The following is a 25,175-nucleotide window of genomic DNA, read 5'->3' on the forward strand; positions in this document are numbered from 1 at the left end:
TATTGAAAAAAGAGTGTCCAATGGTTGTGTGATGCATACTCCATTATTGTTTCTTCTCCATCAGTTGATACCCTCAGACCTGCTGATATCTCAGTGATCTCTGCCATGGGCCTACCGCTCTCTTATAGGTAACACTATGAAGAAGTGCACCATCTGCCAATATACCGTATATCCATCATCATCACTTTGATCATCTGAAGTGACAACATTACTGCTCAGTGATAAGTGGAACACATTCTGTAGACGTTTGTCTTGCACTGTGTCGTGGAATTCTGATCAATCAGCAATCATTAAGGCACATAGGAGTCGAGACAATATTCTAGGTGGAGCTGGTTATGCTTTATGTACATGATATCATGGTCAGAAGTACATTAACACTCATGTCAGTGGTACGGTAGTTCTACCCCGAGCACAAGTCCGCCCCCCGGAAGTGGGTGAAACAGGCACTTCAAACACTTTGTTGAATTGTTTTGTGAATTTGTATTTTTCTAAGATGCTCCTTTTAACGCAGAATTTTGTTGTATTTTTTTTTCTTTTCTTTTTTTTGGTTACCGTCTTACTTGTAGTTATACTGTAGCAGCCTGAAGGACAAACTGAACCATAACAAGATAGGCTGTACCAAAACAATAGCTGTTAGGCTCTTACAAGCTGACACATGTCATAATGTATTGTAGAAGTATTATAAGGGATGGTATAATATAAATGTTCACTTTTATAGCCAACCTAGTTTTCTGCTTTGTGCAGAGTTAAACAACGGTTACTAAGCCCAAATGAAAGGGCAGAGAGAGGAGTGAGTCTAAGGCATTACTCGTACCAAATGTCTTTTAAGGTGATTTATTTTACTAATAACACATACAATACATTTAGGTAAATAGGTAATAAAACCTGGTAAGAGAGAAAACAAGCACAGAACATTCACAGTATTAAGATATGACTTCATCCCATTATGAACACATCAAACATACAATCATTTACAATGCTTTACTTACTATTGACTTTCCACTCTCTTCCAGATGATCAATGGGTCACTCAAGAACCCATATTCGAGGGACAACCCATGGCATAGTTACTTATTAGAATCTGAGTCTCTGTTCTGAGACCTTCCTAATTTATAAACTTCTCACACAAGGTCCGCCTCTAGCAACAGGAAGTTCCGGTTACCCACAAAGCCTTGCGATTCCTTGCCATTTCCTGTCACAGTGGAGCCAGACTGCATTATGCAGTCAAATCAGTTGCTTTGTTCTTACACAAAGCTTTTGTCTCTTATCTAGAAAGCTACCCCCGCTCGGAGTTGCTATCTCTTTTGTTTAGAAACCCCTCACCTGATAGCGAGACCTGTTCCCTGTCTTCCACGCAAAGGCCTATTGTCTCTGGCATGCAAGAACTCTTTGAAGCTCAGGAGCACAGCAGGGAGCCTGCCTCTGCCCACTCTGTACCACTAGGCTCACCTCAAACAGTACATGTTTGCTAACTCCTGCAGGACAATAAAAGCACATTGCTGTTGCACCAATAATAATACACAGTTATCTTTCATAATCATGGATTATTCCACACCTGCCACCTGTGATAACTGAACCATGTTCAGTTCTCTCACAACCAACTCTACTACCACCATTTCTCTGTGAGCTTTTTTGGCTTCTTAAATCATGGCTTAGGTCAGTAATTGGCGAAAGTATGGCGGAAAAGTTCGATTTCATCTCTGTAAACTGCTCTGATCCCACACTCATACAGGTTACATTCTCAACACAATTTTCACACATTGTCTTTAAGTGGCTCTAAACCCATATTTTGGAATAATTTACAGTTCAACTTAACTTTCTCAATTTGTCATTTTCAAACTTTTAGGAATTCAAATTGTTTTGGAAAACTTTTCTTCTCCCACTTTTTTCCCTAGTAAGTCAATGTCCTATTTAGGGCATGTTGCCATGGCAATTGACATAGTAACTTGGGTAAAAGGTTTTAAAAGATTTTAAAATGGCTGATCTACAATCTTACCTTTAAGAAACTTCACTCTGCATTTAAACTTCTAGCCCACATCCCAAAATGCTTTTTATACAATCAACAAATTAGCAATTCAAAAAGGCCTGATTACTCAGATCATGAGTCCACATCAGTACTGAATAATTTTGTTGTTATGGAAGAACCTTCCAAATTATTGTTGCATTTTGACTTAGTGGCATATTGTCGGCAGTAAATTAATACATTTCATTATGCAAGTTATTTCTTCTGGTAATATCGTAAACACTACAAATGATACATTCATTTACACAATATCTCTCGAAATTCCTAAGTAAACAGTCGCTCAAATAAGACATTTCGATTTTTTAGACACCAAGTTGGCATCTTTTTCGCTTATTGTCCGCACTGCGTACCACTGTCCACAGCTAATAACTGGATAGACCTGTTAGTCAAGCCTATTGCAAAGGCCTAAACCCTTGTCTAGCCAGTCACAGCTGCCATGCCGCTTTCTCATGGACCTTTCCATCTGCACTGCTCCCTTACTCTGAGGGTGGCAGTGCAAATGTCAGTTCGTTCGCCAGCGTCACTTTGCTGGCACCACCAGCCACCAGTGGAACTGCTTTTTTAGCAACATCCAACTGGGGGCTCTTCTCGGCCGCTGCCAAGAAAGAGCGTGGGGCTTTGCTCCACCTGGTGGCCCTCTTCCCCTCCTTCGAGGGTGGAGAAGGGATTGTTAGTGTATCTTTAATCTTCACCTTTTTCCTTCTAGTTATTCCAGCCCCACCAGGACGAAGCATTCTCTTTGCCTGGATCCTGGCGGTAAGAACTGAAATGACCTGACGTAGCACTCCGCCCCTCTCTTTCCGAGCGGGCGCTCGCAGGGACCACACCCACTCAGACTTCCTTCTGAGTGGTTTTGGGGGTGCTGGGTAGGCGCCCAGCCCCCGATCTCGGACAGACCCGACTGGTCTGCTTTCGGCCTTCTGCCTGCCACCTTTGTGAGACAGGGGCTTGGAGCAAACGCCACCCTTGACAGGCCTGACTGGTCTGCTTTCGGCCTTCTGCCTGCCACCTTTCTTAGACGGGCCCTTGGAGCGAACGCCACCCTTGCCAGGCGACTCGGATCCCTTCTTCTTGAACGCCACCGGTCCGCTGGTAGCTGGTCCCCTGCCGGCGGCGACGTCCGTTGCAGCAGTGGCGTCCACTGACGCCCTCGCCGGCTCCTCTCCTGGTTCAGCGACCTCCAGTGACTGGCTCCCCTCTGCGTCGATGGGATTGGTGAAGACTTTCACCGCCGTGGCGACGTCCATTGAAGCTGCCTTCCTGGCGGTCTGCTCATCTGCGACGTTGGCTCCCTCTGGACCCTCCCCGGCGTGGTCTCCTCCCTCTTCAGCGTGGAATGGGGTCTCCCCTGCAGCTTCTCTCGCTTCTCTCGCGATCTCCAGTGGCACCTCCCCCACCGCCGATGGCTCCTCTCCGCCGGCCGTCACGACCTCCTCGGCGCCTTCCCTGCGTGTCGTGATGAGGAGATATCCCTCCGCCGCGTTGTCCATCGAAGCTGCTCTCTCGATCTCCAGTGACTGGTTCTCCGCAGTTACTTCCTCAGGATTGACCTCCTTCTCCGCGTGGTCCCTCGGAGCAGCGTGGAAAGGGGTCTCTGCCTCCCTCGGAGCGTGGAAAGGGGTCCCTGCCTCCCTCGGAGCAGCGTGGAAAGGGGTCTCTGCGTCCCCTTGAGTGATGCCATCTGTGACCTCCGTGGCAGCAGCTGTTGGTTCAGCAGCTCGCACAGTGGGAGTCATTTCCTCACCTCCCCCTGGAGCAGTAGTGATGTCATCTAGGTTGACTCTGAGGTCTGCTGGCCCATCTGATCCATCCGTAGGTGTGACATCCCTGCCCCCCTCTGCAGCGTCCGGCTTATCTGTATCTGTAGGTGTGACATTCCAAACCCCCTCTTCAGGTACGACCGGCTCTGCTGCTATCTCTGTGGAGATAGTCACTTGTTCCTCCCCCACAGCAGGGGGATGTGGACTCACTTCGGGCTGTGTGAAACGGGACCCATATTCTTCCTGGAGTGCATGTTCCGCCTCAACCCAGACCTGCTGACAGGCATCTCTTATTTTGCGAATATCAGATTTGTCGGCATGACGGGCCCTTCGCTCAGAATCTAAAGTAATTTGTAATACTTTAAAACATTCGTCTCTGAACCAATGTAACGCTGGATCAATCTCTTCTGTAGGTAGATCACGCAAGCTATTAGCTGTATACTGTGCTTTTCCCATCAAGACTGTCAGAGCTGCCTCACACTTTGGGAGCTCCTTTGAGCCATATTCGGCCCGCTTACTCAGTTTGGTTTCTGACCATTTGGTCAACTGGGCTTCCTTTCTTTCCCTCAGCTGCTGATATTTATTGCACATCTCTGTTTCCTTAAGCCTAGAGACATGGCCTTCCCACCCCAGCATTGCTTCCTCAAGATAACCGAGTCTCCTAGATAACTCACGCCCTTTCTTATTTTGCGCCATGCTGGACGCGGCCTGTGAGCTGATCTTCTCAGCCTCCTCTAAAGCCTGCACTAATTCCTGGACTAGATTGTGCATTTGCACTTCCACATAGTTGGACCAAAAGTAGGTCACAAATTTCTGGTCTGTCTCTACAAACCTCTGTTCACAAGCTTCTATCATCTTGTAAACCTCAGATGCGTCGCTGCCACTTTCTATAAGCTTGGTGATATAATCACCTGTAATCTCATAGAGTCTAGTAAAAACTGTCCTCAGATGCTCTTTCTTTGTGGCTAGCTCTTTGGGCTGCCACTGAAAAGACATATCATCTTCAGCCAACACTATTTGCCAATCAAAGTCTGATTCTGCTGCTCTCACTCTTTCCAACCCAGCTAACTCTGCCATTTTCCTCCTTTTTACCTAGCCTTCTTGGCCTATAGGACTTTAGGTAGGCTTTTTCAGTTAGTCTTAATTCAATAGGTGGTGAAAGCAATCGTCAGTTATTTTAGCAAGTAGCATTGTTCAGCCTTTAGCTCATAACAACACTAATTAATTAACACTGTAGCACCCACCCTATTAGCATTCCACGCACGAAGCCTTTTAATGGTCTACTCATAGTAGTTAATTTTGTTAATTAATACTGGATAGGATATATTTTGCTCTACCAATGTACATTCTAGTATTTAACCCACAATGATTACCATTGATCCCCTGTTCTTGTACACTAATCATCTAGTTACTCACAGTATCAGTCTATCATAAAGTCTGGTTAAACATTGAATTACTGGTAGCAACTTCCCCACCCCCTCTCAGTGGCTGTTAGCTTAGCACTGTGCTAGACAATGGAAGAGTTAGCTTAGCACTGTTAGCTAGCGGTGTCTCAGACAATAGAATTGATAGCTTTGCACTTCTTAACTAGTAACACTAATGGTAGCCCTCAGGTCGGATGGCTTTAGCTTCTAACCTTCTCTGGTACGCTAATCAAACTCTTAGCGGTAGCCTGGCTACAAAACCTGTGGTTAGCCTCTAGCCCCTGCCTCCTAGCTCCTTACTCTTAGCTCAGTCAATAGAATTTGTTGGCACGCAGCATCCCCAAATCTACAGTCCTTTTCCACAGTTTTCGCAAGCTGTGGCTTTGTTCATAGCAACCTGCTTTAGTCTCTTCCCGGTAGGTTCAGCGCCCGTACGGTCTCGACAATAGTAGCTGTCCTTCCTTCATCAAGCAACAGCTGTTTCCGTCCTCGCCGCCGGCTCCGCGTCCCCTGTCTCCTCCGTGGATCTGACCTTCTCCAGGCTGTGTTAGTTGAGACTCTTTGTCCCTACACCGACTTCTTCGGCGCTGATTTCTTCACATACACTGGTTCATTACTCCGGTGATAATTCTGTGAACCTATATTAAAAAACCTGTCCCATAACCAGGCCTAATATTTTGTTACAACTCACTTCTCATCTTAAAGAGACAGTGCGTCTTTACTCCTAAGGCTATAGGAGATTTTTATGCTATGTTATCTCACTAGATAACACACATTAAATCCAGCCTCTAATGGTTTTCACCATCAGACTATTGGCAGGATCATACAATTATGTGATCCGCTTACAGGACTGACCTAATACCTTTCTAGAATCACATAGGCTCCAAGGGTTCATAATTGTTTAATTACTCTGTAACACTCAATTACTATGTAATTTTACTTTAATTACTGCGTAACACTTAAACTCGAAAGATAATCTAGTAGTTTAATGACTTGGTAATTTCTTTAATTACTGCGTAACACTTAAACTCGAAAGAAATCTAGTAGTTTAATGACTTGGTAATTTGACTTTAATTACTGCGTAACACTTAAACTCGAAAGATAATCTAGTAGTTTAATGACTTGGTAATTTCTTTAATTACTGCGTAACACTTAAACTCGAAAGAAATCTAGTAGTTTAATGACTAGGTAATTAATACTTAAACTCTGAAGGCCTTATTAAAAACCAGCATAGTTTAATAAATGCGTAATTAAACGCTTTAAACTCAGTAAAGCCTCCCACAGAGGCATTAATAGTTTAATAACTCTGTAATAAGCGGAGTTCAAACACAGTGTCATTCGCTTATTAACTCTAAGATGCCCCCCACGAGGACACTACAGCCTTATTACCGTGTAACAAGCAGAGTTCCAATTACTAAACTCAGATAAGTTTCCCTGAGACTATCAATAGTTTATTACTGTGTTATACCACGTATAACACGGTTAATCAATTTAAACTCATAGATGTCTCTCTTAAGAGACACTACAGTTTAATCACTTAAACTCTAGCTAATCTCCTCCGGAGATTACGATAGTTTTATTACTGTTCACTTTTATAGCCAACCTAGTTTTCTGCTTTGTGCAGAGTTAAACAACGGTTACTAAGCCCAAATGAAAGGGCAGAGAGAGGAGTGAGTCTAAGGCATTACTCGTACCAAATGTCTTTTAAGGTGATTTATTTTACTAATAACACATACAATACATTTAGGTAAATAGGTAATAAAACCTGGTAAGAGAGAAAACAAGCACAGAACATTCACAGTATTAAGATATGACTTCATCCCATTATGAACACATCAAACATACAATCATTTACAATGCTTTACTTACTATTGACTTTCCACTCTCTTCCAGATGATCAATGGGTCACTCAAGAACCCATATTCGAGGGACAACCCATGGCATAGTTACTTATTAGAATCTGAGTCTCTGTTCTGAGACCTTCCTAATTTATAAACTTCTCACACAAGGTCCGCCTCTAGCAACAGGAAGTTCCGGTTACCCACAAAGCCTTGCGATTCCTTGCCATTTCCTGTCACAGTGGAGCCAGACTGCATTATGCAGTCAAATCAGTTGCTTTGTTCTTACACAAAGCTTTTGTCTCTTATCTAGAAAGCTACCCCCGCTCGGAGTTGCTATCTCTTTTGTTTAGAAACCCCTCACCTGATAGCGAGACCTGTTCCCTGTCTTCCACGCAAAGGCCTATTGTCTCTGGCATGCAAGAACTCTTTGAAGCTCAGGAGCACAGCAGGGAGCCTGCCTCTGCCCACTCTGTACCACTAGGCTCACCTCAAACAGTACATGTTTGCTAACTCCTGCAGGACAATAAAAGCACATTGCTGTTGCACCAATAATAATACACAGTTATCTTTCATAATCATGGATTATTCCACAATAAAGGTTAGATATAAGCAGCCATATAACTTCTTCCTCAATTGTCTCACATCTAACACAGCATTTTGTGTCTCCTCCCATAGGACTGAGGCATACAGAATTGTCAGTAGATTAGCAGGTGAGTCTGAATGTCCGTTTTATCACAGTCTAAATCTTTCCCATCATAGTACAGTACATATTTAATCCATTATGACCGGGAAAGCAAAAATAGTAGATCTACAAGTGCGACACTCTGAAATAAGACTTATTTCTTAAAGCGAACATTTTTAACTCAAATCTTTGCATCTGGGGGGGTCCCTGGAACAACATATTTTGAGATGGTCTGTATTTTTTGAATATCCAAAGAAATCTAAAATGACACCGATGCTTTCCTCGGTCTTAATGGGTTAATCATACATACCACTTTACTACAAAAGGGTATTATACTGTGCTTAATATTCTTCATGATGTTGGTTTTGAACATTATGTGATCCCTTTGTCCTGGATTTTGATAAACCCCATCCTTTTTAAATTTGTGTCTTTTACTGATATACTGATATTTTCTGTTTTTCCTTTGGAAAGCATACTCTAATCTACTTGCATCATAGTATTATTTGATCCAGGCCCATTATTTAAAGGATTCTTGCTTTCAGTTTAATCTAAAGTACAGTAACTTGTTCTGTTATTCATCAACTTTGAATTGAAGTTGGCCAACAATACCCTTTTTCTTTTTTCTTTTTTTTTAATTTTTTTTATCCCACGATTTTGTAACCCTTATTTTTCACCCGGTGCCAATTTTTGATCCAAAAAGTGATCCTGGGCACTACACTCCCCTCACCAGCCTAGGGAGGCCAGGGCCGAGCTCATGCCTCCTTCAATGCATGAGAGCCAACTGACCTTCTTGTCACCTGACAGGAGGGAGTTTCCCTGGTTGGACGTAGCGAGTGGAAGGAACACGTTATTCCAACCAGTTCCCTTCCCCTCCATCAGGCGCCCCGGCTGTCATGGGGGAGGAGTTTAGTGACCAGGATTACTACATGTTTTTGTGAGGGTATCAACTACCCTGAGAGACACGGGGAGAACATGCAAACTCCACACAGAGTAGGCCCTTTCGCCAATCCCACCTAGGGTATGGGCACTGATGACGCGGAGGAGGAGACACGCCCCCAGCGCCCACAGCGTCCCCGGCGGGAATTGAACCCAGGACCTTCTAGCTGTGAGGCGACAGTACCCTTTTTCAGGTGGTTTGGGGGATTTCCTGATTATCTAGTTGAAAGCTACTGGTTTCCAGAGACCTTCTTTGATTTAATCACCATTGTAATATAGGGCTGTTGTAAAGTTTTTGTCTCAACTGAAGTTCAATCCAAGTTCAGAGTTTGCTTAAAGGTCACTTGAAGTGGCAATATTGGGAGAATTTGCACATAAGAACATTTAAATTGAATTGTTCCAAAGATGCATAAGTGGTGTCATATGCCAGTCAGTTATCACAGTGCTCTCATATCACCAGATACCTATCAATAGATAGAAAGACAAGTAGGTTTTTCTGTATATCAACTGTAGAGATACTGTAAATGGAATAGAGAGTGGATATTTGACCTATAACTAGATCCATCTATCAATACACTACTAGGTATGGCCATGTAGCTATGCTGTACAGTAATAGCAAGTTGCTATTATGAATACATTTCAAGCAGGCATGACATTTGAAAATGTTTAATTGGCGCTAAAAACTACATATTTTTGTCTCCGCCAGGAGACTATGTTTTCGTTCCCGTCCATCCGTGTGTCCGCCAAGCTAACATTGGTCAAGCTCCACGTGACACGTGACAATATGTTGAAAGGGTGTGCTCTGATTGGCTAGCGAGACGCATGACGAAATAGAGACCTATAAATAGGTGTGTCACTTCAAAAAATCATTTATATTTTTTTAAGTGAGCCTCCATCAGTCAAACTAACATTGGTCAAGTGACACGTGACAATATGTAATATTGACAGGACTAATGGTAATTAGACTAACGGTAATGCAGTCAATGTGCCTTCTGACTTAGACACTATTATCAAATTACTGCCAAGACTTCCTGAGACTGCTGAAGTTGTTCCCCTGAAACTAGAACGAAAACGTGCCTACAAGGGACACTACATACATGAATACGTGCGTCCAAAGAAGGTGCTTGACGTCCTATGCTGGCTAAAGCAACACAATCCTCTATACAATGACATCGACATCTGCAATGACTGGGAGGACCGCTGGATCCAAGAAAATAGTGAATTGTGGGAAGCCATGACGACAACTCCACAACATTACATCCAATTGATTCACCTGAGTTCATATTCCAACAGCAGCATTTTTTTCATCTTGTTTTTTTTTCAACAGTGCAAGACAAAATATGATTTTTAGAACATATTTTTGACAATAAATATTTCTTTATGTTCCTCTTTTCAGGGGTACATAAATTACTTTAACATTCACCTTTTAACAAAGAACTTTTTGTTTAACTAAAAGATATATCTTTTACCCTACCTTTAAGTTTTAGAAATCATTTTTAGATTCAGCCTCAGATCTAAATGCGTAGTAACAATGGCTGTTTGATGGTTGATTTGATTGTGGTTGCTTGCCACCTCTGTATCTCATTAGTTATTGCTATAATAATATAATTGCTATGATATAGTAACATGTTCTATTTTAAGTAATTAGAACATTCCCAGAAAACTATGGTTAAAGATAGGGTAAGTGATTTCCTTTGATTAAAATAGCACGGGTCTGTTGGCGGAGACTTGTGCTCCGAGCAGCACATTTTCTAGTTTACTTTTTTTCTCAACTTGAGGCAGACGCATTTTTACACAAAACTTTTCCATGCAGCATTATGCATAGTGACGTTGATGGTGGTCGTATGATGTGAATGCCCACAACTATGTATATTTTGTATTATGTCAGTATCACTATGGATTCAGATAAATACATCCATCAGCTTAGATATGTGCACAGGTACGGTACAGTAGTATAGTAATTAAACTGATCCAGACTTCAGTTTCTTAAGACAATGTGTTTCAAAAGTCAGTGATAAAGGTGATCTGAAAAGTATCTACTTTATCTTACTAAAGTGAACTTTTATCTTTGAAGATAAGAGAGGGGGTCATAAACACAGGGCTTTGACCTCTATGGCTTATTCTGTAATGGGTACTTTATTCTAATATGCTATATATACTTTATTATCCCCTTGGGGAAACTCATCCTCTGCATTTGAACTATCTTAAATACTGAGGAGCAGTGAGCAGCAGCCCACAGTATAGGACTTAACTGTAAGAGCTGTAATGCCAGTACCTTGGTCAAGGGCAATGGCAGGAGTATGTATCTACCTCTTTTGGTGTGATAGGAAACTACATACTGTAGAGTACCTGAAGGAAACTTATACAAACATTAAGAGAACATGCAAACTCCACAAAGAAAGGCCCCAAACCTTATTGCTGGGAATCAGCAGTGCTAACCATTGTGTCACTATCATTCTTATTTTGACGAAACTGATAGAATACACTGACAACAGTTAAAGTACCATTCACAGGGGCGGCCATAGCTGAGTGGTTAGTGAGCCCGCCTAGGGAGCCAGAGGCCCTGGTTGCCCCAGGTATGATTCCAGGTCACGCCAGCATATGTGTTGTCGATGAAATGAAATTTGTCCCTGAGCAAGACTCTTAACCCCTAATTGCTCACAGGCCCTCATTGGAAACAAGCCCGCAAGGACTTTCATGAACGTCCTGTTAAAAGGAATTATCCTTATCCACACCAAGCAATATAACTATAACAATGAATATTTAGTTTTAGAAATTGTTCCAACGCAAGTGGATGACAGAGTCCACACCACAACTACAACATAATGACAACAGTAGTAAACAATATAGTTATAGTTGTATAGTGCTTGGTGTGGATGGCCCTTAAAAGTGAGTGGCTCCCAACTTAGTTTTCTGTTGGTAAACAGAACATTTTGATTGCCTTGAAATATTTATGATTGCTCTCTCTTTCCATTTCAAACAGAACTGATGTCCAGGTTTAATTCTGAAGTTATCACTCTGCCATCATTGCAGCATAGGTAACACACTAATACACATAGACACATGCTAACATGCATATATACTGAAGACATATTTAAAGGCAGTGGTGTGTTGTATTGTGTTGCAGGAGTCTGTTAGAGCAGGCTGAGGAACTGTCAGTTTCCTTCCATCATCAGGTGCTTTTTTCTGTTTCATCCCTATTTCCCATACTGTGTATCCATTGTTTACAAATCCCTTCAATAGAAATCTACACTGATGTTACATACAGTGTGGGGGAAATAATACTATTTTCTGGTAATACTGGTAGCTAATGCTAACTTTTAATAAATGAGAAATATTTTACCAAATATATTTGAGGATGAAAACTTGGTCACATTCTGCTCTAAATAAATGATGCAACACTGACAACAGTGGATTGTTTTCTCTCAGGCCAAAGACCTGTAATTGTCTCCGCCAGGCCGAAAGGCATGGCGAGAGAGTATGTTTTACACCCTGTCCGTCCGTCCGTGTGTCCGTCCGTCCGTGTGTCCGTCCGTCCGTCCTGTCCGTCCGTTAGCAGCTAATCTCTGGCACCGTTGGCCCGGCCGCTGCCAAACTGTGCACGCACACTCCCTGGATGCCAATTCAGAACCTCTGGCCCAATTTTTTCAGATTGGCCTGTTATAGCGCCACCAGGAGGCCGATATGTGCAAAACACATTTATTGATACTACTCCTACAGATTTTGTTCAAACATCACACAAATCGGTACACAGTATCTCTATAGTCATGTGATCAACACGGATTTATCCGATTTCCCATATTCCATCCTGATTGCCTAAAATTGGCTTCCAAAGTTTGCAGGATTGGTCCGTTTTGAACAAAATGCCTCAAATCATGAACGCAGCTTGCGATTTCCGTGAAATTTCACACGCACATTTCTATTAGGCCGAGGAATAAATCAGTTTCACATTGGCCTGTTATAGCGCCACCAGCAGGTCTAATTTTGCAAAACACTTTTTTGGAACAAAATGCCTCAAATCATGAATGCAGTGTCCGATTGCAGTGAAAAGCCCTTGAACAAATGGCACCCTTTTCACATTGGCCTATTATAGCGCCACCAGGAGGGCACAATAACGTATCTGACCTGGCGGAGACCTGTGCTCCGAGGAGCACTTTTTCTAGTTTACATTTATGTCCTTGCAGGCCACAGGCACAGAACGGAATCTGGTCCTGCTGTTTGTCCCAGTTGACTCTATGTGTGTTTGTTCATCACAGGTAAGACTGAAACACACAAAAAACTCAGATTTTCTCTGTTCCTTTGCGAAAACATATGTTTGTATCTTACATTCTAGCAGGATATGATGATAGTACTACAGTACATAACTCTGTTCATATGTCCATAGGCTGCTTTAAAAGTTGAAGATATTGTGCAGGAGGTGGAGGCAGCTCTGCAGATATTACAGAAGGTCTGTTGTGTGTGAAATCCTGTCATCATGGAGTACATTTATATTGCATTAAAGGGATTCATAGATACATAATAGAATGCGAAAGACAATGCATTCATATGTGCTGTACTGTGTTCTGCGCTACACAATCAATGTTGTTTTGGTAATTTCAGCTACATCACACCCTTATTCATACAGTGGTTTGGAGTGTCCAGACTGTCCATCCTCAGCAGGACAAGTGAGTAATTGCTGCAGTAATCCCACAACCCACTTAATTCTTGTATGAAAGCTATTGTATATTGCATATTTTGATCTTGCTAATAGACATCTGAGTATTTTTATACACAATCTAGAATTTCCTAATAACTGTAAAATGATCATCTGTTAGACATTAATGTGCTTGCTTATGTTTTATTTATTATTTATTTGCAGTCAATGTCAGTGTATGCCAGATGACAGCAAGAGCCAGAAACTACAGAGAGCCACATTAATAAATGAGCTTCAGGTACATACATATTATTAAGTGAGAGTGTTATTGAAAGCATGTGTGCATGAGGCTTTGTCTGAATACTATATGCTTAGCTGCTTACCTAATAGTTTGCTCACTTGCTCTGCGTCTAGGACTCTCTCGATCATCTCTTGGCAGACCAGAAGTGGCACAGCCAAAGTGAAGACTTCTCAGTACTGCTGCAGGCTACTCTGCTCATAACTGAGCTCATCTCAGACTCTGTAAATACTGAATAGGGAATAGACTGTGCAGAAGCCATCTGTTATCAACAAATGATCTAGACATCTCAAGATCAATAACAAATGTAACCATGAAAGATCCTTGATGTGGCCAGAAGGCTATAACTAGCAACCTTGTGTATGTATGTGTGTCTCCTTAGGAAGAGACTACAGTGTCTGACTCAAACGAACTAGCTATTCAGCTGTGGACAAACATGGTAGGTACTTGTTAGACACAACGTTGCATGTCATTAAGATGTATTTCATATTTCTTATGTTGTGTGCTATGGCAAACTGTCCAATGTTTTTTAAATGTCCACTCTGTCATTAAAATGGACCCAGTGTCTTGGTTGTAAAGTGAGTCAGCAGGGAAGAGTTGCCCGTCAAAGAATAGATGTTTGAACACCATGGTGATATTCCAGAGAAGGGAGATTAGATAAGAGATGTAAAGATTATCTTGATCCTGATTATATACTGTATGTTCTTCCTCTTCCTTGTTTCTTTGCTACACATACTGTATAATGTCACTATATTTGAGTGTGTGTGTGTGTGTGTGTGTGTGTGTGTGTGTGTGTGTGTGTGTGTGTGTGTGTGTGTGTGTGTGTGTGTATGTATATATATATATATATATATATATGTGTGTATATGTGTGTGTTATTGTTTAAAAGAAAATAATAATTATATAATATAATAATGAATATGATGTGTTTTTTATTATTATTATTTTATATTATTATGTATTTGTTTCATCTTCAGCACTTCCTCTGCCTTATCTTTCCTATTAGTGCACTGTACAGTAGTGTGGTCATTGATGACATTCTGTGATAATGTTATAATAGCCCAATAAAGTTTTAGCTGTGATCTTATCTTTATTAATTACTTCACTGTCTGCCAGATCACTGGCCATGTATTGTAGCTTACCTGCTATCAGGTTTAGATGTGGACCATTTGTAATGCATAATACACACAATACTGAGCATTTCTTTATGATAATCAATCTCCATAAGCTTTCTTGTGTGATTGTGGCAAACAGACATCCTGAGGGAATTTAACCCCTCACTGACTGGCTTCTCAGAGGGAATAGGTGATGAGGAGACTCCTCGGGCCTTCCTTAACCAAGCCGTAGCAGGAGCAAAGTGTGGGTAAGTCTTATTCTCCTTACCTTTGTTTTTGCTTTCTTGGGGTGCGGTTCAGTGCGTCAGGGGACCTGTGTTGTGTGTCCTAACCCCTCTCTGCCCCCAGTTTCTTGCCTCTCTACTGTCCTTTCTAAAAACACAAACACAAGTATTTGTTTTTCAGTAACATGGTCGGCCAGGTTCAGATCCTAGTGAACAAGATGAAGAATGACCCTGTAAGTCTTGACTAGTAGACAAACATGAATCCATGCACATGTGCCTACATACAAACTTAGTCTGAGTTTTATTTTAGTAGCAAAACTAATTACGCTAATAAATTAACCTATTTTTTCCTCACAGCGCATTGATTTTGAGAACGACTGGAAAGTTATCACCATGTTCATCAGAGGAAATGACTTGTGTGACTTTTGCACAGACAGTGTAAGCATTGTTATTGAATCTGTACAGTGGCAACTTCTAAGTTGTGGTACAACAATGCTATGTTTATAAAAGACAAAATCAAGCAGTAGTCCCAAAGATCTGCTTCCAACATTCATCCAGCCAAATTTTGAAGTTCTGGGCTTGACGCCATATACATTTTGAATAAACTCGCTAGTAGATTAATCATTTATGGCAAGCAGAGAATCAATGAGGTAAAGCCAGTAATATGAGAAACATCTTTGTGACAAACAGCATTCTATTTTCCACAGATTTTTTTCTCAGCTAGGAATGTGGTTGATCGGATCTGTGCAGCTCTAGATGTCCTCCACAAAGAGGTATACATACTCACATGTTTACATGTTTTCATTTTTGGCATTTTAGCTGACAAGCCCAAACTGCAAAATAAGAATAAGAATAAGAATAAGAATAAGAATAAGAATAAGAATAAGAATAAGTTGGCCCATACAACTGCTGAATAGGTGAGGCACAAAATTAGTGGAACTTCCTCTGGTTGAGTACCTGTGTACTGTGCTGACCTTGGGAAAATACTCATGTAGGTGCAGCATTATTTATGATCCTGTGAACCATACACATTTTTATTTGAATGACTCTTTCCTCAACTTTGAGCCACTTAAGGCTGTGAAATGGACCGGTAGAAGGTGAGTTCTGGGATGTAGCTTGTGGATCAGTCTAACTAATTTGTTTTGCGAGGTCTGGAGCTTTTTCTTGAGGATCTTTGGTATGTTGGAGTACCAGGATGAGCATGCATAGTAGAAATGGCATTGTACCACTGCCCCTGCCAGTATTATTTGGGGAAGAGGTTCTTCCTTGGCCTACTGGGAGAGTAGTTTCACACTGATCGGTCCAGTAGTGCAGGAAATTAGCTGTTCACAGGCACACAGACAGACAGACAAACAGACACACAGACGGAGAAGGATGAAAACATAATCTCTGGCCTTCTGTCGGCCGGTCTGGCGGAAATAACAATACTGATAAGAGAACAGGACACAGGACAATCCAACACATTACATTCAGTTATAAATGTAATCATTTTTGCTTCTTGGATAAGAAACAGTACAAGTGACCTATAAAAGAAACAAAAAACAACAACAATATTTTAAACAATAATAATTTAAACAATATTTTAACTATTTATTTATAACTTCACAAAACATCTGTGGCTTTATTGGTTTTGTACCTAACCAGGTACCTCGTGCCATTGTGAATCTTGTTGAGATGTTACACATGGTCCCCTTGCGTGAAGTGCACAGTGATGCGAGCCTACGCTGTCCCACCTGGTTTGTAAAGTAAGCGTTGCCTACAAGACATTATTATTGGCAGATATTAAACACAAACAACTCAAATATTTTTTTATTTGTATTTGTTTGTATTCCCTCTTCAGATTAATTTCCCCCTGCATACTGAAGCCTACAGAGGGATCTGTTGAACTCCAGAGGGTCAGAGACTACAACGGAGCTTATCAGGTACAGAAAGAACAAAAGAACTGTTATTATTACACAAAATAGAAAATTCACGAGTATTGAGCCCTGAGGGACTCCGGTTACCCATTTGGGGTTTAAGTGGTTAAACCACAGTTACAGTGGTTCAAACTTCGCATTGAGAATTCTAATGAGTCTCCCGATATCCTAGCAGATCTGCAAGTTCACAATGCGCCGTGTTAAACGTTGTGAGTGCGTAGATCTGCTATTTTCACTGTGCGACAACCGCGGGCAACTATGTTTAACTCAGGCTTTATTTTGAGTATGTTTATTTATTTATTACATATTGCTCTGTCTAATCCTACATATGTCTCTCTTCACAGCGTGCCATGCAACAGCTAATTGACTCAGGACGGTATGACACTCATGACAATTTCACTGTGGTCCTGCAGCCTTTCCTCAGAAAGATCTTTATCCCAAAGCTGGAGGTGAGGTCAGCTGCTGAGATTAGGCATTTTAAATTTGATGATGCATCACGCTTTTCAGCTGAAAAAGTAGTTACTTTCGGTGAGCGATCGTATGATGAAAAGTGTACTACTGTGGGCCTGACTTAGCCCCATTTAGAACCTCTCCCTCCGGAGGGAGAGGTTCCGATTGGAGCTAGGCCTGACTGTGTGTCTTCAGGCACTGGGCTTAAATTTTTGTTCATAACACAACTTATTGTCTTTCTTTGTTCCTCTAAACTAAAGGATGGCCGGCCTGATCGCTCCTACTTTTCTCCTGACTGTTTCCATCTCAGCCAGAAAGCTCACAGCCTCATGGCCCGTGCTCTTTGGAACAACATGGTCAGATGTTTCTTAGCATATAAGATATTACAACTTCAGTGATATTCTGGCATGCATGATTCAAAAAAAAATCTGGTATTGACTCAAATTACTCACCTTCACGATGTCCCAGTTAGAGCCGGTGGGCAACAAGACGTTTACCCAAGATTTCACAGCTGGCATCGATTTGACGTGTCCTTCAGAGGTACCATAACTTTAAATGGATAACTACACCATAATTAAACAATATCAAACATAGATTTCTTTCAGTTTAACTATACAGTAAATGTATTTTTGATTCTCTTTAATAGACTAGCCCATTCTTCAGAACTGCTCACAACAGCAATTACACCTTCCCAGGTCCACCTCCAACCTCTCCACCTTTTACGGTAGGCAGGTTGTTGTGTCTGCATCTTTTCAACTGAAGACGCAGACACTTTTTTTCTCCAGTTGAAAATAACTAACTAAATAAATGGATTAAAAAATAAACAATACAATTTGTCAGCCAACGCTGTCGGCAGACACTTGTCTTACTAAAGGCACATTTATATGTTGTCGAACGACCCTAGCAGGGTCGTTCGACAACATATAAATGTGCCTTTAGTCTTTAGTAACCACTCACTCAGAATTATAGATCATACAGTATTTGACTTATATTCTGTGGCTCTGGATTGACTCTGTAACCCTCTAAACTAAAGCATGTCCTTCTCTGTCATTGTTTAGAACTGGGGCAGTGACTTCTCCTGTGTTGACACAGCTCCATCTGATACTGTCCCAACTTCAGGTGTGCATTCAGTGTTTTATTTGGGTATTATTATGCGCAAAAGAAGTGGTCGATTGTGAGATCTATTTATACAAATCTCCTCACAGTACACAGGCTGAGACCAGGAGACATCAATGTGGTGGCTGCACTGGGACACTCTGTAACAGTGAGTGCAGTGCACAACAAGCATGGATGTGAGTGTGTGTGTGTGTGTGTGTGTGTGTGTGTGTGTGTGTGTGTGTGTGTGTGTGTGTGTGTGTGTGTGTGTGTGTGTGTGTGTGTGTGTGTGTGTGTGTGTGAGAATGTTATCTGTGGCTATAAATGTGTTTTGTGGATATATGTCATACCCTTGTTAGACATTTTATTTTATACATTTATTTAATCTGTCCTTCTATAGGCTGGATTTGGAGCTAAGGCAAAGAATCTTTTACAGTTAAGAACTGAGTCCAGAGGAGTGTCGTGGAGGTGAGAGTCATCACTCAAAAGCATATATCTTATATCTTTGGTTGACTTATCGTACACATTGCATTGTGATATAATTTTGTGTATTTGTTTGTTTCAGCATTGGAGGGGATGACCAACTTGAAACTGTCACAACATTACCCAGTAAGCACTTAACTTGGAGAGAAACACAGTGTGTAATACATATTCTCACCACTAGGTGACAGAGTTGACAAACTGGCCTTAATTGACCAAGTTTATCACATTAATAATTTTTGTCTCTAAAGTATCTTGTTTTTGTGATCAGATATCCTCAAGAAGTTCAATCCTAGCATCATGGGAATGTCATTTGGTGAAGACAAAACACAGAATGGCTTCAACACGGCTGCATCAGGAGCTAAAATAGCGTGAGTGCTGGACTGTCTTTTGATATCATAGCGCCTTCATAAAACTTTTACATTTATTTATTCATTGGTTACAGTTTCTAGGTTCCCTGTGTATTTATATACACAGGGTGTATTCATATTCTAATGTTTTATACAGAGGAATCCCAGGGCAGGTCAGAAAACAAATTGATGCCATGAAAACCCACTCTGTGAGTTGATTTTACTTTCTACAATAAGCATTGATGTGATTCTGTTGTATTTTACATTGACATACATTATGCATACTATTACTGCAACAGAAAGTAGCTGAAAAAATAAGGCCTGACATCGAATGTTATGCCATCTCTCCTCCTCATTCTCTATTTCTCTGAATCTCTCTCAACCTTTGTCTCCCTCTCTGTCCTTCTTGTGGATACAGGCTGTCAATTTTGAGAAAGACTGGAAGCTGGTGACCCTCTTCATCGGTGGCAATGACCTGTGTCAGTATTGTAATGATAGGGTGAGTTTCCATGAGCTGCCATCACTAACATTATGAGTTTTCATCGGAAGTGCATAACCTCTACAGAATGACTGGCTAGTTAAAACAAGTAAGACGCGCGAACGCTGGAAGCGAACGCAGCTCGAAAATATTGTGTATTTACGGACTTGTAATCCGTGTTATTTCACCGTGATGGGGAGAGAACATTGACATTGTGTGTGTGTGTGTGTGTGTGTGTGTGTGTGTGTGTGTGTGTGTGTGTGTGTGTGTGTGTGTGTGTGTACATACGGACAGACAGACACACAACCCAAGCACAGTTACATAGTAAGCTCCACTTGGTCGGAAGTGCATAACCTCTACAGAATGACTGGCTAGTTAAAACAAGTAAGACGCGCGAACGCTGGAAGCGAACGCAGCTCGAAAATATTGTGTATTTACAGACTTGTAATCCGTGTTATTTCACCGTGATGGGGAGAGAACATTGACATTGTGTGTGTGTGTGTGTGTGTGTGTGTGTGTGTGTGTGTGTGTGTGTGTGTGTGTGTGTGTGTGTGTGTGTGTGTGTGTGTGTGTTTGAGCTGGGATCGGGCTGATTTTTTCAGCCCGAATACGACCCGTTACCGACAGCTTTGTGTCCGACCCGAATCTAGCCCGACCATTAATTATTAATATGCGTCCGAACCGGGGCCCGGAACCGACGCTTTTTTTCACTCGCATTTTTTTTCTCTCTTTTTCTTTGAGGAACGCTCTTTATTAGTCAGGCAAGGTGCACTGCAGACTACACATTATAACATGTTTGCGTGTCAGTGTAATAAGTGCCTTCCTGAAAGAAAAAGAAAGGAGAAAGAAAAAGCGACTGACTGATTATACTATATGGGCCTGTAAATTACCATGAAAGGGGATCGTTTTATATACAGTAGCCTACGTTGATTATTAAATAGTATAAGACATGCACACATTGCACACACACACACTTTTTCCACAGTTATCATCAATAGCCTTTATTAATATTCAGTCTTACCAGCATTGACGATTGACATCAGTTTTTAAAGTCCACGACGACACGTATAGCGGGCAGCGGCAGGCTATTAATATGATCATCATGGATCGAGTTATTTACTCAACTGTTCACTGTTTAACAGCTTATACATCAAACTATTAACATTTACCAATCCAACCATCGTGGTTTACATGTTGTCATGGAGGAAAAGGATAGCATCCACAGTGTCCGGGTTCAACGCTGTCCTCCTTTGCTCAATGGTTCTTCCAGCTACGCTAAAGTTACGTTCGCTGCTGCTGCTGCTCGCTGGTATCGCCAGAATGCCCCTGGCAAGTATGCCTAGCTTCGGGTAGGTGGGGTGATGTTCACGCCACCAGCCCAAAACATCCCTCTCGTTGCTCATGAGGTGATTTCGTGTGGCATACAGTTCGACTTCATCAATGACATTATCCTCAGGTATATTGTCCCAGTCCTCAAAGTCCAGTGCGGCTCGCTTGGGTGCAGGAGGGTCATCACCTGCGGCAGGGTCTTCCTCCTCCCGTACGGTCACGGTGTTGTTGTTCATGTCGCTCAGCTGTCGTCGAACCTCAAGAATCAATAATTAAGAAGGTATATGTCAGGTGTGATAATGTTCGCATCGCAATAAGCGTTCAGTGCTGCTAATGTAGGCACGGGATTTGATTATTGATGGGGCATCAATAATAATATCCCGTGCCTAATAGTAACAGCAGTTACAGCACCATTAATAGCAACAAGTCAATAACAATAAAACCGAAAGATAAAAATAATAATATAAAGTGAGAGTTACCTCCTGGTGTAGCTGGTCTCTCTCATCGTTGGATAACATTCTGAGCTGGCTGTATTTGGGCCATAGGAACGTGGCTATTTTGTGATGATCCGTTATCACAACTTTTCGTGGGATCCAGTTGAGATGACGCTCTCGGATGATAGCCTGGTAAGGAGCATCTGTTGTTATCGGCCTGCAGTGGCGCTTCAGCTTCTCGAACCAGAGAAACACCAGGTTTAGCGTTGGGTACTTGTCTCCCTCAAGTTCCCGCTGGGCGTCATAGAATGGTTGCAGGAACTCAACTAAGAAACCGAGCACATCTGGCGATATGGCATCGATGCGGTTAACTTCTCCCCGTCCGTCTAACTTCTCACGCAGCTCTTGGTACACAATTTTGATAGAGTTTAAAGTGAGGTAGACTGTACTAAATCTCGTGTCCCCCATTTGATTAACCGTTTTTGACAGCAAAGCTGCTATGCCCGACTTTTTTACATACTTCACCAATGATTTGGCAGCTTGTAGGGTAGAGGCAACTTCGGGGGCTACCTGTGCCAGCTGCCCTGGGTCGAGGGCATGGCGCAGCACAGTATTATACACGTGATCCTGGCAATCAAGACGTCTGTATGGTCTGAGGGCAGCGATTATGTTTGAGCCCTGGTCTGTCACCCACACCACCTTATTGAGCACATTGAGGTCCAGGCCGTATTCTGTTACTAAGAGTCTGATAATTTCTCTCCTAATATTTTCGCCTGTTTTAGGGTCTTCAGGTGGAAACACTGCTGTTGTCAACACTTTGCTAATCAGTTCGAATGACTTTGTAATGAAGTGGCAAGTGATTGCCATGTAGCTGGATTTGTGGTAGTCCTCCGTCCCCATGTCAGTGGTCATTCCAACTAGATTCACTTCACTAAGAACGTCATTTAGCTTTTCAATCAACTGTTTGCGTTTCTCTGCAGCCATCTCCTTGCAACGCTTAGACACTGTTGTGCGGTCGGGCAGTACGTCCTTCGCCGAGACATGTCCATATGTAACACCGATGTGAATTAGCTCTTGCGTCAACTCCATAAAACCATCTCCTGCAACTGAATGAAAAGGTCTTATGTCTTTGCAACAGAATGCAACGCATTTATCGGTGAGCTTAGATTTTGACTGCTGTGTAATTTTCTTTGAGGAGGCAGTAGCAAAGCCAGTCATAGTAGTCTGCAAACTGCCCGCTGTAGCCGGTATCCTGCCTTTGCACACTTTATCCAGATGTCGATTCAGGGCTGTATTACCAGTCCGCTTGCTGTCATAATGCATCAGGTCGCCGCAACCTTTGCACTTCACAAAGCCAACGGCATCGTTCGTGTCTGCATTAACGACTAAGCTGAAATGCTTCCACACCGGCGATTTCCCGTTTAAGTTTTCAGTTGTAATAAACTTGCCAGAAGACAAGTTCACTTTTACCTCCGCTGGCCCCAACATGCTAGTCTCTCACTCTCTCTCTCTTTTTGTTTGTTGTTGTTGTGACCGACGGACACAAATGACGTTCCCTCCAAAAAAAAAAAACGTTTTTCCCATGAACTCCTGTGCGTCGTTGTCAGGACAACGCACAGTGCGTTGTCACGTAAACCAGGAAGTAGAACACAGACACGGGTGAGCCGGCTCTTTCTTTGGTGTTTCGCCCAGGCGGACATTATTTTTCTACACTTTACTTTACACTTTATTTTCTATATATCAACAATATGACCGATCCGAATCGAATTCCGACCACCAATTATGCAAATGCGTCCGACCCGTGCACGGCCCGTCGGTACCCGACGGGTACCGACAGGTTTCGGTCGGGTATCCCAGCTCTAGTGTGTGTGTGTGTGTGTGTGTGTGTGTGTGTGTGTGTGTGTGTGTGTGTGTGTGTGTACACACGGACAGACAGACACACAACCCAAGCACAGTTACATAGTAAGCTCCACTTGGTCCTTCCGCGTTCGCAACCAGCCATAAAACAGCCCCCTTCACATAGACAATCTCATGTCATAGCAAGGTGGCTACAACTCCTTCAGTGCATTGTGATGTCCTGTTTTTCGAGATGTCTCATAGTAGGCCTATCATGGTCCATGTGGAATAAGCACGGAGGCAGAATAATCAAGCATTGTGACCAAGCCTGCCCTTATTGATTTATTGTGTCACAGTGAGATGTGGGCAGACAAGAATGAGCACATTCTGTCACTCTAGCCCTCAAACACAAATCAACCCCCCCCCCCCCCCACCCTGTCTCTCTGCCTCCCTCTGTATGAGACAAACACAGCATCAGCCCCAGTGACGTGCACAGACATTTTGAGGGGCAGGTGCTCAAGTAAATTATACTTTTTTTTGTTTACTTGGTCTGCTCTTTTTTCCCTCTACACCTATACCTCTTTGCCAAAAATAGCCGATCTACAAGCCCACAACGCCTCGCAGCGAGAGGCGCTGCGAGGCGTTGTGAGCTTGTAGATCTGCTATTTTTGGCTAAAGTTCTCCGCAGAAAAGGGATGCTAGGTTTCGAGTGGTTATGGTAAAAAGAAAAATCATATCACATAAAGATTTGGCGGACCCCCTGTAGTAACTCTACACCCCCTGCTGAAGACCCCTGCTGTAAACGGGGCACTTCTGGTCAAGAGGGCAAAGGGCAGGTGCTCTAGCACCACCTAGAGTCTATCTGTGCACGTCCCTGATCAGCCCTTGTTCTCACATCAACAGAGGAGAAGTCAACCCAGACTCTCTTCACCCTCTCTTCTCGCTATTATCTTTCCTCTGTCCACCTCTCTTTCTCCTCTGTCTTCTTTATTATCTCTCTTCCTTGCTTGTTTCTTTCTCTGTTTTGTTCTCCATTGCTGCCCTGCCCTTTCCACTATCGGGGCAGTATTTATTTTAATGTATTTTTTAATATTAAGTAATTAATAAATGTTTTACCTTGAAGCAGAATATCAAAGTGCTCCATCAAAGGGAAATGAGATTTGAGGTGATGGCAGTAACAGCTAAGCGTTTGCTCATCACCAATGTTGCAGCTATTCTCATGCATATTGAATGCTATTGCTTTCTTCAGTCAATATTTGCTTTGTAGATTGCTTTGAAGAATTTCCAATAATGCATTTGCATTTGACTTGCCATGTACATTTGCAGAGCAATGAATGTATTTGTGAATAAGGTATGAGTCAACCACAACAGGGTTTCTTTAATGTGTTGATATAACAATGATATAACGTCTTTACTGTATGTCTATTAATGTACCTGTATCATTCCTCTCTCAACAACACAGGCCACATTGTCACCTCAGAACTATACGCATCACTTGATGACAAGTTTGGATATGCTCTACAAAGAGGCAAGGCATAAAAGTGTTATACCTATTTAAGCAGGAAATAGTTAATAATGCAGTATCTTTAGATAAAGTATCTTGCATAAGCAGGGTGAAATTCCAATGAAATTATGGTATCATTTATATAACTATGACTGACCTCTAAATACCATCCAAATTCTACACCTGCTGTAGCCTAAATGTGGCGTTGTTTCCTTATGGCCTTACTAGGTCCCCAGGGTGATGGTAAATGTGTTGGAGATCTAGAAGTAGAAGGCCTTTGCAGAATCAAGAAAGACACTCTTGGGTGCAGCCTCTTACAAAAGTATGCTCATCATTCCACAGCTGATTTGGCACTTGGGAACAATTAG

The 25,175-nt window shown here is 42.1% G+C and overlaps 1 protein-coding gene across 1 annotated transcript; it reads left to right on the top strand.

Moving 5' to 3' along the window:
• Positions 1 to 12,837: 12,837 nt before the first annotated feature.
• LOC308080148 (phospholipase B1, membrane-associated-like) lies at positions 12,838 to 25,175 on the top strand (the record flags this gene model as incomplete). Its single annotated transcript, XM_080421926.1, is given in 26 exon segments — positions 12,838 to 12,921; positions 13,050 to 13,115; positions 13,265 to 13,329; positions 13,524 to 13,596; positions 13,713 to 13,820; positions 13,979 to 14,039; positions 14,851 to 14,959; positions 15,117 to 15,168; positions 15,293 to 15,373; positions 15,643 to 15,708; positions 16,580 to 16,680; positions 16,776 to 16,857; positions 17,196 to 17,300; positions 17,562 to 17,657; positions 17,770 to 17,841; positions 17,948 to 18,025; positions 18,360 to 18,420; positions 18,507 to 18,565; positions 18,797 to 18,864; positions 18,962 to 19,005; positions 19,148 to 19,247; positions 19,384 to 19,399; positions 19,645 to 19,725; positions 24,766 to 24,831; positions 25,036 to 25,063; positions 25,066 to 25,175. Coding segments are annotated over 26 exon segments (1,932 nt in total).

Source organism: Gymnoscopelus braueri, assembly GCF_963280865.1.
Source record: "Gymnoscopelus braueri genome assembly, chromosome: 24".
Taxonomy (NCBI): Eukaryota; Metazoa; Chordata; class Actinopteri; order Myctophiformes; family Myctophidae; genus Gymnoscopelus; species Gymnoscopelus braueri.